We start from the raw sequence: 17,969 nt of genomic DNA, 5'->3' as shown, positions 1-17,969 counted from the left end.
ATGTTGTCTTTAACCGTGAAAGAACAAAAAAATCCACTGTTTCATGCATACGACCTAAACACTATTTGTACTTTTGAGAGGTTTTCGCTGTCAGACGTACTGGCAGCATTCTTCTCTTTTGGCTAAGCAGCCTCAAAATCCAGTCCATTTGTCGGAGCAGCAGTCCATCACTGAGTCAACACAGCTAATGACTGGAGGTAATACTGTTGGCAAACTGAAGAATGAAAAACACACCATCCATTTCACCCACATCTCTCAGTGCCTCAGGCTGTTTATACAGTCTATTATGCATGATACGGTGTTGTTGAAACAGGTTGGGAGTGAAAAACCACTTCCAGCTATTCCTCAGCTTTCATTGTTTACAGTAGACTCTAATGAAAGATCATTTGTGCAGAAAATGAGGATTATGGCTCACTTCAGCTTAAAAACATTTCATTCTACAATTTATTTATTTGCACATCAGTTTTGTGTTTATAATAATACAGTCTGTGGTTCAAATGCATGAATGCTATTTACTTTGCAAAATTAGGTTTCGCATGCCAAACCTACAGTGAACTCGTACAACATGATGCAATGAGTGCAAACCGGCCTGCAGGGAGGAAGAAAGCAGTAGTCTTGTTTATTGGCTCCTATCTGTCTGTCAGCTGGGCTGTGGACACCATCTCAGTGGCACTGATGGTTACACAATTATTATTATTATTATTATAATTATAAGAAGTGAGGCGACAGAGAAGGATTTCACTGATTTGTGGACGTTAACGTTACCTCATTGTGTTGCATTTATGGAGATAAACCTCTTAGCTTCTCTGTCCTCCTTTTCTTTTCCCATCCCTCGCTCTCATGTTCACCTCCCGCTCCTCCCCAGGACAGTAGCAGAGATAAGGGGCTCCCACAGTCCAGTAAGAGCCAGGTGAACGGGGGGTCACAGGGGGTCACGCTGTCAGACACGAGAGACTGATGGAGGGCCCTAATCCTGCCGGTGTCATGAAGATGGATCAGATGAAAACACACACTTAGACTCACGCACAGTCACACACATTCATACACAAATATACAGAAGACATGTACAGATGACAACAGAGCAACATTTTGCTAAACATCCATGCTGTATGTGTGCATACATACACCCACTCACCCCCTTTTTCTGTACTTCATACTCTCACTTTCTCTCACATACACATTTACACACTCTCTCTCTCTCACACACACACACACACACACACACACACACACACAGTGGTAGACTGACAGAAACAGGTTGTCGGCAGGGTGAGGGGAGATGTGACTCATGTCCAGCTCATTTATCTGCAATCTGTGGTGTGTATGACTGAGCTAGAGCCCACATACTCCCCAGTTTCTCAAGCAAACACTCTTACTCTTTAGAGATACAGCTGCAGAAATGCTCTCTCACACACACACACACACACACACACACACACACACACACACACACACTCTCTCTCTCTCTACTACTGTGTGAAATATTTGCAGCTTCCTGTAAAAGATCTGCTTCATCAGTTCAGAACATGAATCAATATGAGAATATTGATCCCCGAGGGGAAATTGGGTCAGTTGCAGTTGCAGTAATAAAAACAGAAAAGGAAATAAGAACGCCTTAGAGAATGAAAAAAAAAAAAAGAAAAGAAATATGTAAAAATATGTTCACTACACAACAATATAAATCACCCACAGATAGTAAACAATATGGAAACTGTGTAATGTGCAACCATAGCAGCCATGTGTATAGAAGTTTATGTTGTGCAACGTTTTACATCAAGTCATGATAAAAGTAATAAGAAAAACTAGAATACTACTTTCAATACTAAAACTATGATAATACTCATAATAACAATGTTAACAATAATGTATCAAATTATATATAGTAGTGTGTATATATAGTGGAATAATGCTGTAGAAAAGAATGTACATTGAGTTATTGCGCAGCCCAGTTAAATTATTGCACATTAGTAGAAAATTTTTTAGGAAATGTTATCCAGACAGGAGTAAACGGTGTGTTTGTCAGGGACTACTTTCAGGTGCGGATGAATACACATTTGGTGCATTAGCGAGTATTTACAGCAGCAGGATTGACTCAAAATAAACTACAGTGTCTGTGTTCATGATAATTAGGGCACATGTCAGCCTCTTTGAATTTTTTAATAGTTGTTGACAACAATGGAGCTCTATGGCACAGAGGAAGAAGATATATCAGGCTCTGGATACGCAGACAATACGTGTCAGTCGGATGAATTCATTGTTGGGTTTGGTCTTCTCATGGGATTTGCTGATGATAGAAAAAATAGAATATCAGTGGCCTAAACGGTCACATCAAGATCATGATTAAGTCTGGTGGATTTCCTTCCAGCGTAAATCAATCATTATACTTTTTTCACATCAAAGCAAATTTGCCAATTTGCACTTTTTAGCAATAGTAAGCCCTCATGATACGGCTGAGCGTTGAGAGAAGCTATCGTAGCTTGTTAGCTTTGTTGCACCATCAACGTTTATTCAACCTCTGCTGTTATAAACTGTTTCACCAAAGACGAACAGCCTGCAGGACGTTATGGGACACGAGTCGATGGTACAAATATGCATTTTGAATTAACTGAGTGAACTTACTGTCCTTTTTGTGGCCATGCTAGTTTTTGCTAACTGCCTGTTAGCAAGCTTGTTAGCCCTGAAAACTTTTTTCCTCCTCAGTAAAACTCTTTCTTGAACAAAATGATGTACAATCCTGAGAACAAAGTGCCCGAGCAGAGTACAAAACACAGTGCAAAAAACAGAAAGAAGGTTCGTGACGAGTGTTAGCATATTCCTGGCTGGCTAGCATGTTAGCGGTCACCCTAGCAGCTGCAGTAATTTACTCGCCCAGCATGTATTTGAACTCACAGGTTCATTTTTCAGTTCCACTTTCCGCTGTGGTCCAGTAATAATGTCTAAAACCTGTTTGGGACTTTCTCCCACATATACATAAACACCTCTTATCTTTGAGACACATGCACACACACCCTCTCACTGACGTATATTTTCACAGCACACACACACACACACACACACACACACACACACACACTCTAATTTATACTGACACACAGATGGCCTCTGCTCTGACCACAAATGTAGTGTAACCCCTGCTCCCTGCGGTGCGGCCAGGGCTCAGACTGCCAGTAAAAGCGAGGGATGCTTCATGGCTCAACAATTCGCTTGGTAAATGGAAAGGGTTCGGTGTGTGACCTCAAACACTCTCCTGTCTGTCTCTCTCTATCGGCCTTTTTCTTTCATTACGTTCACTCCTGGTTTGTTTGGCTTTCGCCTAATCTGATTTGTCTCTTGGCTTCTTTTTATGTCCTGTGTTGCTTTCTTTCATTCACCTTCACAGCAGTGAACGTTTAGATCTTTTTACTCAACTCTCTCTCAGGTTTTTCGCCTGCTTCTTGCTATTTTATGGCAACTGAATGCATTTTGTACAACAAAGTCAGAGCATTTTATACCATCCGGAGTGCGATACAGGCTCATTTTTAGCGACTTCTTAGCCCATTTTTCTTTTACTCTGTACCAGCAGATGTACAAAACCAGTTCTCCCTTTCTCGAATGTGCACTTTTTTTTTTATCTCATTATCCCCTTTCCTCTCTTGCTCTTTCCTGCCGATGGAGGTGCGATCCACCTCCCCTCCTGTCTGAGAGGTCAGGAGCAAAGTGAGGACACACGAGGAAGGCAAACCTCAGCTCACAAATATGAGCAGTATGAAGAAAACTGTGCATTTCTGTAATGTGCGGTTCAGTGGGTTTATTGGGTAACGGATACGCTGAAATTGAGTCCAATTTTTGGTTTAGCCAAAAAGGTTTTAATGGTATTAGAGACATTACTTCATGGGGAAGTGGCTTCTATCGTGAGTAGCCTGCAGAGATTAAAGATTAGTGATCAGAAAATTGAATAATTACATCTCTGTTGTTCCAAACGTGGTTAATCTACATGTGGCTGCTGTCACACACCGTTGCTACTGCTGCTTAATGTCTGGGCTGTAAAAAACCAAAAGGGCTCTGCGCAAAAGAACACACACACACACACAAAAAAAAAAAACAGCACAGTCCCTCAGTCGCAGTGTTTGCTCAGAGAAAATAATAGCTTGTATTTTTGAAATATGGCTCTGAAATTTCATATTGTGTTTCACTAAAGTGAGAAAACCTCAAGAGGTGTGAGACCCTGCACAGCCAATATCAAATCCAGTCCTCCTATCACCTCAGAGTTAAAGAAAGTCCAGCCAGGTGGATTTGGGTGTGTAGCATTCATGTACACACACACACACACGCTCACACACAGTCGTAAAAACAGAAAAAGAAAAAAGGACTTTTCAGATTGGAGAGGACAGGCAGGGATCAAGGGTGCAGAGGGAAATGGTTAGGGTTAACTTTCCTCTAAAGGGTGTCAAAAAAGGAACTAAATTGGGTGTCAGAAAGCGCTAAGGAGCTGAAATAAGTCAGGGTCTCCAGCTCTTATGTGGGTGGGTGCTCGCTTTATATTTTACAGACAATGTCCCTTTAAAACGCCCCACGTCTGGAAAGCCCATTAGATGTGCATATAAAATTTCCCCTGTGATTAATAGTTGATGAGGCAGGGTTGGTTGGAGGGTACTACCAACATGTGGCCGGCAGGGCTCCTCCTCTGCAATCTCACGTTACACTCCATAAACTTGCCACTCTTTCCCACCTATACGTTTAAAAAGGAGGAGGGCTCACTTGTCAAGAATGCCTTAGAAGAGTTGTGAAAACAGCCAGCCCGAGAAGGGGAGTCATGCAGTTGCGGATGCAGCTCTCCCGCCGAGCCACAAGCCAGTCAGATCAGTCAGGGAGAGAGAGTGTGTGAGAGCACGGCAGAGGGAAAGTGTGTGAGAGTGTGTCAGGACCAGAGGCTCCAAAGGACGTCACACGGGCTCCCAGAGAGAGGGGGAAACACGCTGTCACAGGAAGGCGTCTATCCTCACGCGTCCTGGGCTGTGGAAGAGTCAACAGCCTCTGACAGAAGTGAGTATTCCTGAGGTGGATGCACCAAGACCATGATGTGCATTTAGTCAGCTGAGGTGGATTTTTCTCAAGACTGACAAAGACACAGATTTCCAGTCCTAACTGACTGTCTGGAGGGGGGTGCTTCAGCTCCTCTGCAAGGAAAAGACTCGTAATAAGACGCTAATCAAGATTGTGTGCAGCGTTATTGCATCACCATGGATCAGCCAGCCAGCAGCTGCATGCGGAGCGCCCACCCCAGCAGCCCAATCTGGGGTTGCATGAGGAACCCTCACTCAGGGGTCCCGGGAGCCAATCTGCAGTCAGCCTACCAGCAGGCCCCTTTCTCCCTGCACCAGAAGCCCGAGTTCCTGGCCTACACAGACTTCACCAGCTCCTGCCTGGTGCCGACTGCGCCGCATGCAGCCTACCCCCGAGACGACAGACTGTACCAAGACAGCCAGGGGGGCTACCAGAGAGCTGACTGGCAGTTCAACCCCTGTGAGACACGGGTGAGAGCGCCCGAGGCCTGCCCGCCCGTCGTCGCGCCTGTAGTGGTAGGCGGCGGTGGAGGTGGAGGGCCTGACCTGGACAGTGTAGGGGGAGACAGGCTGCCGGGGGCCGTGCCCGGGTGCCTGGAGGGAGAGTACTCACCGCAGAGCGTGGCGTCGGCCGACTCGGACAAGAAGAGCTCCAGTAAGAGGAAGAGAGATGTCACAGGTGAGCCAGGGCGCGCTGGATAGGTGGGAGTCAGCTGGGGTGTGTTGGTTTATAGGGAAAGAAAGAGCATCCAAAAAGTCACCACAGGAGGGTTTGAAAGGGGAAACATACAGTGATGAAATGCACATTTGGGAGCATTAAAAAAAGATAGTGAGCATTCCTCTTTTTCTACTGCACACTGGTGTATTTGGTGGTGGAAACAAAAAGAAAAGATGTGGAGGAAACATGGAGATGTGCCAGGGAAGCAGCACAGCTCTGGACCAGGCAGGGAAGGTAAAACTGATCACAATTCTTCGTTTTTTTAGCTTTTTGTTTTTGGCCAGACATCTGCACACAGGTGTAAAAAATGCAAAGTTAAAGTTCAGCAAACGCTTCTTCCGTGCTCTGTGTCACAGCTGGCAGCGACACAAATTCTCTGTTTCCTCACCAAGAAGGTCTTAAAACAACACTCTAAGCAGATTGTTATGCGAGAGGTGAGTAGGTGACAAGACTTTTGTGTTCGAGACACATACTTTAAGGAGCAGTTGCATCCTCTTATTGTTCAAGGCCTTTCAAAAGGCTGAAATGATTAACGGGACGTGAACGTTTGATTGCGCTGCTGTATCCGTTGGAAATCTATTGTTTTATAAGAGAGCGACCGCAGTGACGACGATGGTAGAAAATGACATCAGAGGTTCAAGGCGTCACAGGTGCTTCTGACTGCATTTACTGTAATTCATTCGAGATTTACGAGCCTCAAAAGTGAATTAGTGAAATGAATGGATTTGCATTGCTGTAGTTTTTGCAAGTTATTTTTCATTTTAGAATTTATTCACCTAAAAAAGGGGATCATATAAAAATACTTTTCAGTCTTTATTTGTGAGTTTTTAAGCTGCTTCGTCAACAGTGAGTCAAAATCCGATGATAATATTCGTATTACTATTTCCAGCAGTGCCCTCACGCATCCTTATATACGCTCAGGGTTGTGCTGTGAGCATTGAAATAGTATCCTTGTATGCTTTTGGATTACAGTGCAGTTTATTCCCCGGATCATATTTTACTCATGCTAATAGGAAGCAAAAGTAACCGATATCCATGACGAGCTAATTCGTAGAAGTTAACATTAGCAGCGAGCAGCAGACTAAAGGAAGTTTTTCTATTTAAAGTGAGTCTAAAGGTGTGAAATGTGCAGAAACGTGTCCTGGCAGAATGAGAATAAAAACCACGTCCAGCACATCTGGACGTTCACGTTTGGTCTGTGAAAATCCTGTTTACTGTGTCTCCCTCACAAAGATGATGATTTATGAAACGGGGCTGGCATTTGACCAACTACACCCAAGAAATAAAGAAGAGGTTTACGATTAGTACTGCACATTTCTGGTTGTTAAATCCTTATAGCATCTAATGAAAGTCTAAAGGCTTGAGGAAATTTTTGTGTGGATTTTATAAATGAAATTTGTTGATGTTACTATAATCCACTTTGAAGCAGATGGGTGGAGTTTGCTCCATCATACAGCAACACCTCAGATATCATCATCTGACTGGACTTCAGGCGCTTTGTGATTATCTGTTTGCCCAAATTGAGCAAACATACGAGCACAAATAAATATTTGGAAAAACTACACGACCGATGTCAGCAGCAGCTTAATTAAAGAGGCTGGTGGGGGAGTATGGACGCCCCCTCCCTCCCTCCCCCCTCCCTTACCTTATTGTAACCTCCAGTCACTACACTGAAAACATGCCAGACCACGTCTGGTAAAATCACTTTGCCTGTGAGCCCACTTTTTACATTCTTATCCATTGACATTTTCCTGTCGTTAAGCCGTAACACAATCTCCCACTGAGTGCATGCAACATGTCTGACCACTACATCAGTCCTTGGTTTCAGAAAAGAGCCTTTCAGTCCCGTATCGACTCGCTGCTGGAGGAGCGTATTAGGATTAGGAAAATGTCCTGGAGGCATTCACATTACAGACAGAGCTGCTGCACAGGCTGATTGTGTCTGTGTTTTTACAGATATGGAAATGTGGTGCGCAAGAACTGATGTTTCCAAAACCATAAACTCCAACTGGTATCTGATATTGACTCTAATCCAAAGTTTGACCAATAAATCTGTCAATAACACAGTACAGAATGTAACAGTCCTGGATTCTCCATTCCATAAACTCTCTATTATAGCAAATGAGGTCCTTTAAGTATTGTTGTTATTACGGTGAAGTGTCCGTAATTTCTTAGAAATTGAAGAAAAAACAAGAAAAAAGATTATAGAATCAAACAATTAAAATACTTTAACTTTTATTAGCAGAATAAACAAATTGTTTATAACACGATAATCAATAAAGCAAATATAAGGACTTTTTAAAATTCAGATAATTTTGCTGCATACTTTTTAACGTACTTGCCACTAATTATAAGTCCTTGTGAAATATCCATAACTGTATAAGTAGTTACTGAATGCATAGTAACAGCTGTGTAACTCGTCCACATGTGGGTTTAGAAATCTTGATAAATGTGTTGAAAGCTCGTGCAGACAGTTTATGTGGTCAGGCATACATTACTCATCTACAGACATGAATAAACACTTAAAAATATCCTGATATCTGCTCGCAAATGCATTACCAGGTGTTATTAGTGTGACCGGTTATTCTCTGATTTCTGCTTACAAATGATAAATATGGATCTTATAATAAAGTCTAAAACATCCTCACTGCCTGTGAAATCCTGGCTCCGCTTTAACACGTTATGCGATCAATCGTGTAATTCCTGCGTGCGGCGTTTGCTCTAAAACGACCACTAATTTAAAGCAGCTTTAATTCGGTCCCGATGAAGACAAACTGCTCGTGCACCATCCACCAAAAACAGCACCAAATGCTGTTTGTCTTTGGGAGCCTGCTGGGTGCAGAAGCCTTCTCCCTGCAAGTTTACGGTCTCTGGCTGTGCTGGATATTTATTGGGGGCCTGTTTAGTGAGAACTGGTTTGTGCCCCGCCAGGTGTTCAGTCTAACTAAACCTGCTTGACACAGTTCCAGACCAGACCAGAGCTGACAAGGCCAGGCAGTGCCGGCACACTCAGGCCGGCGCGCCATTAACCACACTTAAACAAAAAGAAGGTTTTTTGGCATGACACAAAGGCACTCCGACACACACACACATAAGCAGGTATGCACAAGCCACACATGTACACCAACACGCGCACACACATGTCCTGGTCTGCCCAGTCACATCTGGCTCAGGTACCGCAGTCCATTTCACATTCTGGCCTGCTGCTCTGGCAAACACCGAGCAAAACTTCTCACTCTGACAAATTAGAGCCATTTTCTGGAGATTACATCAGCTGCTAGTGTCGCTACCAATGCACAATTATTACCCAAAGCCTTTCCCGTTAATGCCCAGGAGGCGTTTTACTGAAAGTTAGATCAACTAGCTTTCATCTATATTTGCTCTTCTAAATGAGCTTTAAAATCGACTACTTCCTCAGAAATATGAAAGCAGGGAAAGCTATGAATCTTAACAATGAGCTGCGCAGCTCTCGTCTCAGGAGAGCTTGGATGATGACGCTGCGTTTGCTCACACTTTCGCAGTAATAGTGAACCTGATGGTCGGTGTAGTTTGCCGGTGAGCCCTCGCAGCTGACCGCCACCTTCATAGAGATATCTCGGGCTGTTTTCCTGACGCATTTGCTGTCATGCAGAGATGAGTTAATGCGAACGCTCCGGAGGGAAACCTCCTGACACACTCTCCCACGTAGCGCTCAGACCTGGACACATCCGCACCTTTGTTCTTTTGTTAGAGGCTTTAACGATGTTCCGCTGCATTCCTCTCCTAACTCAGTCCCTCTGTGGCTGGTTTGGTGGCCCCTGCCCTGTCCTGATACGCTCTCACACACATCGTGAATCAGTGCTCAGATGCACTCATTTGTGCTCCGGTGTGCATTCATAAACAGGCAGGTCAAAATAAAACGTGCACACCAACAGAAATGTGTGTGCATGCTCACTGCACACACGCTGCAGGTGAACAGGACTCATGAGCCCAGGTCAGGGTGGTCTCTTTTTAAAGTGCTGGTTTGGGTGTTTACTATATGGGGGGCCTCCCACTAAAGAGTCTTTGGAGTTGTGGTTTCATGGTCCTTAAGGTCTGTTTAATAGTCAAGCAGAGGCTGGTCACAAATGACTGCAGAGCTAATTCAAATCAGATTAGCTGTGAATAAAAAGAAAATAGAAGGGGTCAAGTGGTGGAATCACCATGTAAGAGCCCTCATATAGAGAGAATAGAGGAGGAACTGTTCACTGGAATGAAAGGTATCATCTGTCTGCACCCTTTTAAAACAAATGTGATGAGCAAAAATGCAAAATAATGCGAAGAATATGCACAAAACACGTTCCCTCTCTGCTCCTCTCCAGATATCCAGGAGTCCAGTTTTAAGGTGGACTCCAGCTGCAAGGCCCGGAAGGAGCGCACAGCGTTCACCAAGGAGCAGCTGAGAGAGCTGGAGGCTGAGTTCACCCACCACAACTACCTGACCAGGCTCCGCCGCTACGAGATCGCCGTCAACCTGGACCTCACAGAGAGACAGGTACGCCGACCTTTCCCCCACACGTGACCCCCAGCCGGCCAGGAAACACAATAATTCTATTCTCATCACTCCATACTAACTTTGTTATTCAGATATCTTAAATATAAAATAGATTTTCAGTCTTATTTCTGCAGAGTTAATGTGAAAATGTGGCTGAATTATGTAAAATCAACAGTCTTATCAATCATCTCCCTAAAATACAAAACGTGGTAGAAAGGTTTAAAATACTAAAAGAAATGTAAAATGAAACACTTTGTTTTTGTCTGGAGTGTAGAAAGACAGTCTAACAGTGACTTTATTCCATTCATACCGTCACACTTTTCCAGCTGCAAATGATCATTTTACCAAAAAGTAGAAAAATAGCACCTTAATAACTCAAACACGTTGATCTCTGGGGACAAAAAATATAAAAATGTGACAAAATAAATACAACAGATCCTTCAACTCGGTCATCTGAACATATTTGCAGTATAAAGTATTGTAAATATCTCTCTTTCCGCTCTATGATCACGATGCACACATAGTTGCATCTGAATTCTAATGAATCGCTTTTTCCACGACGCGTCTCGTCCTGTGGTTCGAGCAGGATGTCATGCAGCTTTAATGAGTGGGCGGCAGCTCCAGACTTGATGAAATCGGGCGAGCATGTGTCAATGCTGCTGGATGAAACCCCGGTCTGCCTGTCAGGCCCGGTGTCCCAGCTCCTCCTAATGAGGCCACGGTGCCATAGTGACCACACATACTGCCGTCTGCTCCCAAATCTGTTTCCCAGACCTCTGGAACACACACACGCTTTCGCAGACGGACACACTCGCACAGCCAGGTTCCATCTTCACTCAGAGCTCCCACTGCAACTCGCCGGCTTTTTCCAGCTCATCCTACATGCTTTGGCGCTTTGCCGTCCTCACAATCAGTCACAATGAGCAGAAAGAGTCGGAGAAGGAGAGGCTCCAGGATGTGGGAAGGGATTCATCTGAATCAGGCGGGAGTGCTTGGTGGGATGTGCAGAGGTCACCCAGAGCTTCCCTGACCTGAGACACAGAGGCGTGAATTCAGTTTAACGCTTTGCATGATCTTTCTCATGACTCTCAGAGCTCAGTGTAATTTCATTTTGACATAATCCAGCTGCTTTTAATGGCTCATTTTAGCTTAAAACAGATAAACTGTGTTTTTCATTCTGTCAAACATTCATCAAACAAACAACCTGCGTATCCAGATCCTGATGTGTGTCTTTGTCCTCTGTGTCTCCATTGTATTCCACACTGTTACACTGGCTGACATGTGCCGTCATTACCAGCATCACACACTGTTTATTTTGATTCAGTGCCACATACACACTCCTGCTGCTGCGATGCTCCCTACAGCAACAAATGTGTGTTAATCCACCGCAGAAAATATTGCAGATATTGCATTATTTACTGCTGTTTTAGTACCATTTGCTAAAAACTACTGTCAGCAATTTAGAGAATTGCAGAGTTTAAAATAAACCACACATTAGGGACCCGTTGTTAAAGATTTAAGTCTTTAGGGAGAATCAGGAGCTGGAGACAAGCAGCCCTAACAACCAATTAATTCTCAGTTGCTAAACCAGTAATATCTGAAATATGGCTCAAACCCCAGATTGAATGTATTCGGTCTTGTCCAGGTGTTACCGAGGAGTGAATGCTGTCAGTCTGCTCACCCCTCAGTCATTATCCTGCCTCATTTTTTCCAATTTGTAATTCTGCGGAGTCTCAGGAAGTGTATGTTTTTGCTGCTATTCCTGGCCGGACAGTTGCAGCATGATATCATTCTCATTTCAGTGCAGTGGCACAGATGAGCACGATCCACAGCGCGAGTACATCCTGTGTAGGCTGACATCCTGACAGCTGACTCTTTTGACCTGCAGTCTATACGATACTCTCTGCCTGCATTTGCAGAGATTTTAGAGCCAGAATCGGGCGCTTTGTACTCACAATTCATGCTCCGTGCAAGGCCAACGCAGACCGAGCCAGTTCATACACTGCGCTGGGAGATTTGTGGGGGATTATTTGTCTATTTCTCTGCTGACCATGTTGTAAATTTTGCTAAAAATGGCAAAACAGAGTAAAAAGCCATAGTGATCGCGTTACAAGCTCAGATTCGGCATGAAATACATTCTGCACGGAGCCCGTGAGCATTATCTAGCATTGAAATTTATTCTTTGAACTCCTCTGGCTGAGGCTTCCTTTGCAGTATTCATTGTTTTATACCAATAAGGCTGCAACTAATTCTTATTTTTCATTTATTGGTTCATTATTTTCTCAATAAATTGGTTCATGGTTTAGTCCATAAAATGTCAGAATTTCTCAGAATCCAAAGTAATGTCTTCAAAATGTGTTTTATTTGACCCAAACCCAAAGATATTTCATTTACCATCATATAAAACTAGCAAATACTCATATTTGACAGGTGAAAATGTGGGGTTTTTGTCATTTTTTGCTTAGAAATTAAATTAAGAGATTATTAAAATAGCTGCATATATTTTTTTTTGTTGATCCACCAATCAATTAATCCACATTAATCATAGATTATTAAGAGAAAACACCAAGAGGCCAATTTAGCTTCAATTTAGCTCAATTTTTTTCTCCATGTACGCTGATGACATTGCATAAAACCTTCGCACTTTTAATTTAACTTTACCAGCATTGATGCATATTCTAATGCCGCATTTCCTTCATGTCTGTGTGACAGGTGAAAGTGTGGTTTCAGAACAGGAGGATGAAGTGGAAGAGGGTGAAGGGGGGACAGTCGTCTTCGCCCAACGACCTGGAAAACGACGACATGGACTCGGCGGCCTCGCCCAGCTCCGAATGAACGACGGGGTCGACGTTACGAGAAGGAGATGCAGATAACCCGGTGACTGCGAGGGACTGGGGTCAGCCGGACGCCGACGCAGCCTTCGCTCATCTCGTTGGAAAGCTGCAGACTCTGGAAGAAATCACTGAGCATCTCCTTTGCTGTTGTAAATAGTTGATTTATGTCCATAACGAACTGCATTTTGATCCACCATTGATAAATTCTCTGCTCGAGAGGCCGCCTCTGTTTGAATATTAGGTGATACTCGTAGGTCATTGTAGATCAGTGACGGCGTCCAGACAGCAGCTTTAAGGCCGGTGATGACAGATCAGACGGTGATGTGATTGTGTTTGAGTGCATCCCCTTTGGTTCCAGTGTTGTAATCATGGCCTTTGACGCTTGACTACAACCACCTGGGAAAACTCAGACTGCACAAGTGTTGCCAAGCCATAAGTGCCTCCGAATCAGATGGTTTTTTTTTTCATTTGTCAGTTTCTTTTTCCTAGAATATTGGGGTTTTTTTTCTGTCAAGCGTTTTTCTACTATTCTTTTTTTTTTATACATGTTGAATGTTATTGATAAAACACAGATGTTGCCTGTTTCTGCAAATAGAATAAATCATCTGCTGCAAAATGGGGAAAATATCTCGATAATTTCTTCCAACCGCAACAATTGAGTTATGATTGGACGGTCGGTCGATCTGTATTCTTGGCTGATGGTTGTATCACGTGTGGATCTTCTGGTCAGACATGACAAGTGCTAAGACCTGAGAACGAAATGATAACTGAGGTGAAGTTTGCTCGCATTAACTTTTGATGTTGGCAACTAACATCAAAGGTAATAAATTGTGTGTGTGTGTGTGTGTGTGTGTGTGTGTGTGTGTGTGTGTGTGTGTGTGTGTGTACTTGCATATCCCCTTAAGCATGCAGAAGTATTTCCGCCTGTTTCCACAGATATGCCGCCCATATCTCACGTTTGGTCTGCTGTTGTGCTCGTTGATGGCTGTTTCCCTTGTTTGGAAAAACAATCAACCAATCAGAGGTGTGTATGTGTGATGAAGATTGGTGACATCATCAGAAATTGCCATAAAAAAGGCAACAAGAGAGGATGAGATTGATTTGTGTAAACAGGTTGTTGTGAGTCAACATACAGAAGTAACAAAACTTAAAGGGCCAGATTTCTTTAATCATTGAAGCTGCACTAATCAATATTTTAATCTGAACCATGGATTAAATGATGATGTGAAAACGGTCTGCAGTTCCTCTATACTGAGCATTTTAGCATCTTTCAGCTCATTTTGTTTGTTTTGGTTTTGGTTTTGGTTTTGCGACTCTCGCTGCTCTCACTCACCTTGTTTGGAGCAGATGCTAGCACCTAGCTGGTGAGCATAGCGGAGCAGTTAGCAGCTAAAGAGCCACATATTTGAAGCTCAAAACAGAATGAATGCTAATGTTGTTCTGTGTCTGCTGGATGCATAAACAAGCAACTGTTTGCTAACATGTTTGCAGTGTCGACTTTATGATGTGATAACATGTTAACGTGTTTACATCTTGGCCCGCTGCCTCCAAAGGGCTCCAAGTAATACTGCTTTAAGCTAACTGGCTAGCCTAGCAGCTCCAACCACAGCTCCCATGCTGACTGAAAACAGCATGAGCGGCCTGGATATCAGCCGCTAAAGCATCTATGCTCATGCGCACGTGTGTGTGTTCACCTCTTGGCCATCAGTTATTGTTCCACATCGCACACTTCAGTGAAGTCTTCCTGTATGGAGGCCCCAGTGACAAAATCTTATCAGGAGGGATTACGCAGCCCTAGTGTGTAATATGGGTGTTCGGTGAGCGCCCCTGCGACAGCAAGCTTTACACAAAATCCCTTCCGATGACGGCGTAATTATCTTCATTAATATCTCACATGGAGGTCGGATTTCCCTGAGGTCAGATCGGAATCTGCGCTCATCAACGCCCACCTAGATCCTGTCTGTAGCACCATAATCCTTAAGAATGTTTTCATAGTGGCAAGTGGTCTCCTCCAGACCCGACGCGGATCACTCTGATTGGTCTGAGGTGACCTGACAAGCACTGACAGAGCTATAAGTAGATGTGAGCGCGTGTGTTTGAGTGGGAACGTTGGTTCTTGCACACCATCGCTGTCATTTCAGTCAGCTCACAAAGGGCCATTAACCTGACAAGGTGGAGTCGGGCTCCAAAAGCTAAAGCATTTGGCCCCCGCACACTATTTTCAACGGAAGCATCTGGATGGGGCCAATTTGATCTCAACCTGAGTGGAACCTAGACAAACCCACGCACGGGGCCCCCAGGACCAGAGGGGGAAAAAAAGAAAAAAGCTTGCTGGCTGACCACTTGCGTACGATGGAAAAGGGAAATAATAGGTGGGTATGGGTGAAAAGACGGCTTCTCAAGTACAGGATGTTGTTGTAGCAGGTAGCCAGTCATCCAATTTCCTGCTTCCCAAAGAAAACAAGAGCTCGAGCATTGGAGTCCCCAGACTTACAATGGTGGGCCTATGCTCAGACTCCGGCCAACCAAACAAAGCCTTCAGAGGTTACTGCCCTTTCTGCTGGTCTGCAGGGACTGGGGTTTGCGGGAGGGTGGGATGGTTGTTCCACACACACACACAGCGTCGGGGTCAAGTGTTACTGTACGTCTGACCTCTCCGGGCCCCCGCTGCAGCTGCTGGGGGTGGAATAACTCCAAGTCGATCCTGTGCCCCCCCCCCCCACTCAGCCTCTATTAGGGTCTATTATTGTATTAGTGGTAATAGTAGTCAAAATAAACCATGTCCAATTGTAATGATAGTATTAATATCAGCAGTGTAAACTAATGAAACTGGAATGTTGTTCTTTCACCATAGAGGTTCCTTTTAAAGGCACAAGGGTGGTCAAATTTATGGATTAGATTTAATTGATGGTGTTGTGATTGTGGGATGTTCAGCCGTGCCAAAACACCCAAGAAGGGAGAAAATGTAGGTCTCCCTTTCACGTCTCTTACTTACAAAAACTCGCAGCGCCTTGTTCTGTTTTTTTATTGATTTAGGATAAATCTCTAAGAATCCCTCTCCGTCGCTGAATCGGAGTTGACAGTGGCACAGACTTGAAGGCTGCGGCGGACACCGGGAATAAGGATGGACTCGGTCCCGGCGATATCTCCTGAGCTGTGATTATAAAAGCAGATTCAGCTGCGGGAAACATTCTTGAAATAACTCCTCGTCTTTGAATGCAAGCGTCTCTGCGGGCAAAGAGCAATAAGAAAACATTCGTCAGAGCTCTGAAGCAGCCGGTGACTTCACCCTCAGCACTACTCCTAAAACAGGCTCTCAACATGCGGAAGGTATTGCCACTGAAAGCACAGTTTACCAGAGGATTCGGCCAAATGCTGGATTTAAGTGAGCAGGCTCTCAGGCGGACCACGTCACCAACGCTAAAAATGCTGCATTTATGGACCAATGGCAACTTGTGGTTACACGAGCAGCTGCGCTACACCGTTTCCATTTTTAAAACATTTCCAGTTGTGAATCATTCATCTGGATAGAACAGCATTAATGAAAAGTGTGGTATGTCTACAGTTAACCTCAAAGCGTTCAGAAATATTGCAGCTGACACCACGGTCTATATGCAGGTAGTTACTGGAGTCAGCTATGATTCATGGCACTATATATAAAAGCTAATTTTCATGCATTTTGCCGCTTTCCCATCATGCTTTGAGTGATACATTATTCTCACCACGATAACAGTAAGAGTAATGTTGCAGTAAAGTTGCCTTTAACTGTTGAGTGGGGACTGAAAGGAAGCTTACAAAGAGAAAGTGAAGGTTTGACACGCTGCAGGAATCATCAGCTTTATTATGAATGAACAACACGTGCACCTTCACCTTCTCTCCCACCACCACAGTCCACACCGTGCATTTATTTTGAAAACCCGGCGCTCTGCTTTCGACTCCTGCAGCTCTTGGCGGGAAAGATCTTGATGGATCGCCGGAGGTGTGAAGGTCAGCACTACAAGAGGCGACCGCAGAAATTAAAGCATGTCCTTCTCCTACTGGGCTCTGCTGCGTGAGCTCCATCTGCACATTGTTATTGTGTACTGAGACTCAGCTCGTTGGTCACATCAAAGACTCTTTCTGCAGAATCTGTCAGGCTGATATGAAGGACGCTGCTGTGAAAACGTGAGATAGTGAGAGTTAAGATAACATCATAATGGGCTAATATTGTGAGGTTTGAAGGGGGAAGGGGAGAGTTGGTGCTGGAGTATTGGATTTGGCCTCGCCTTCACGCTGCAGAAATGTCTTTCGACTCTGCCTCTTGTTAATTCTCATCTTTTAAATCTGACAGTATGAATCTGTCACAAGCACGTCTGCCTCACCTCGCCGATGGCAGCAGAAGACCAGAGCACGCTGGTTTTTGTCAAAAGAAATGGACCCAGGAGAAAGTTAATGTAACAAGACTGTTTTCCTGTCGTCCTCTGCTCTGCCCTCCGCTCTGTGATCCTTCATCCAGTTACTCGTGAAGGGACCAGTGGACGCACATCCTCTCTTTCTTTTCATCCTTATTGTTATTTTAGGCCGCCTGCAAATCTATTTCTCCCTTTCAGCCTGTTTTGCGTGTCTGTTTTCAGCCTCTCACACATGCAAGACAGAAACAGCAAGAAAGGGAGGAGGAAGCATGTGATCTCTTCCGCACATCCTCCCAAGACGGCCGTTGCGTTGAAGGAGGCGTTCAAGGAGCTCGTGTTTGCATGTTGGTCAGGTCAGAGGGAACATGTTTGCATGTATGTTAGCTTGCGTGTCGGCCTGTGTACCTGTGGGTAAGTGAAGAAGCCAGGCGAGTGAGCCTGTGTGCAGTCAGTCAGAGGTTGTCGGCGCTG

At 44.3% G+C, this 17,969-nt stretch overlaps 1 protein-coding gene across 1 annotated transcript; it reads left to right on the top strand.

Moving 5' to 3' along the window:
- The first annotated feature begins 4,885 nt into the window (after window positions 1-4,885).
- On the top strand, window positions 4,886-13,422 carry meox1 (mesenchyme homeobox 1). Its single transcript, XM_076760556.1, has 3 exons — window positions 4,886-5,721; window positions 10,101-10,273; window positions 12,986-13,422. The coding sequence occupies exons 1-3, from the start codon at window positions 5,220-5,222 to the stop codon at window positions 13,106-13,108; spliced, it is 798 nt and encodes a 265-aa protein (XP_076616671.1). The 5' UTR covers window positions 4,886-5,219; the 3' UTR covers window positions 13,109-13,422.
- Window positions 13,423-17,969: the final 4,547 nt, after the last annotated feature.

The sequence above is a fragment of the Chaetodon auriga genome, chromosome 20 (assembly GCF_051107435.1).
Source record: "Chaetodon auriga isolate fChaAug3 chromosome 20, fChaAug3.hap1, whole genome shotgun sequence".
Taxonomy (NCBI): domain Eukaryota; kingdom Metazoa; phylum Chordata; class Actinopteri; order Chaetodontiformes; family Chaetodontidae; genus Chaetodon; species Chaetodon auriga.
Note: the sequence above shows the minus strand (reverse complement) of the source record. Positions and strands in the feature narration are given on the sequence as shown.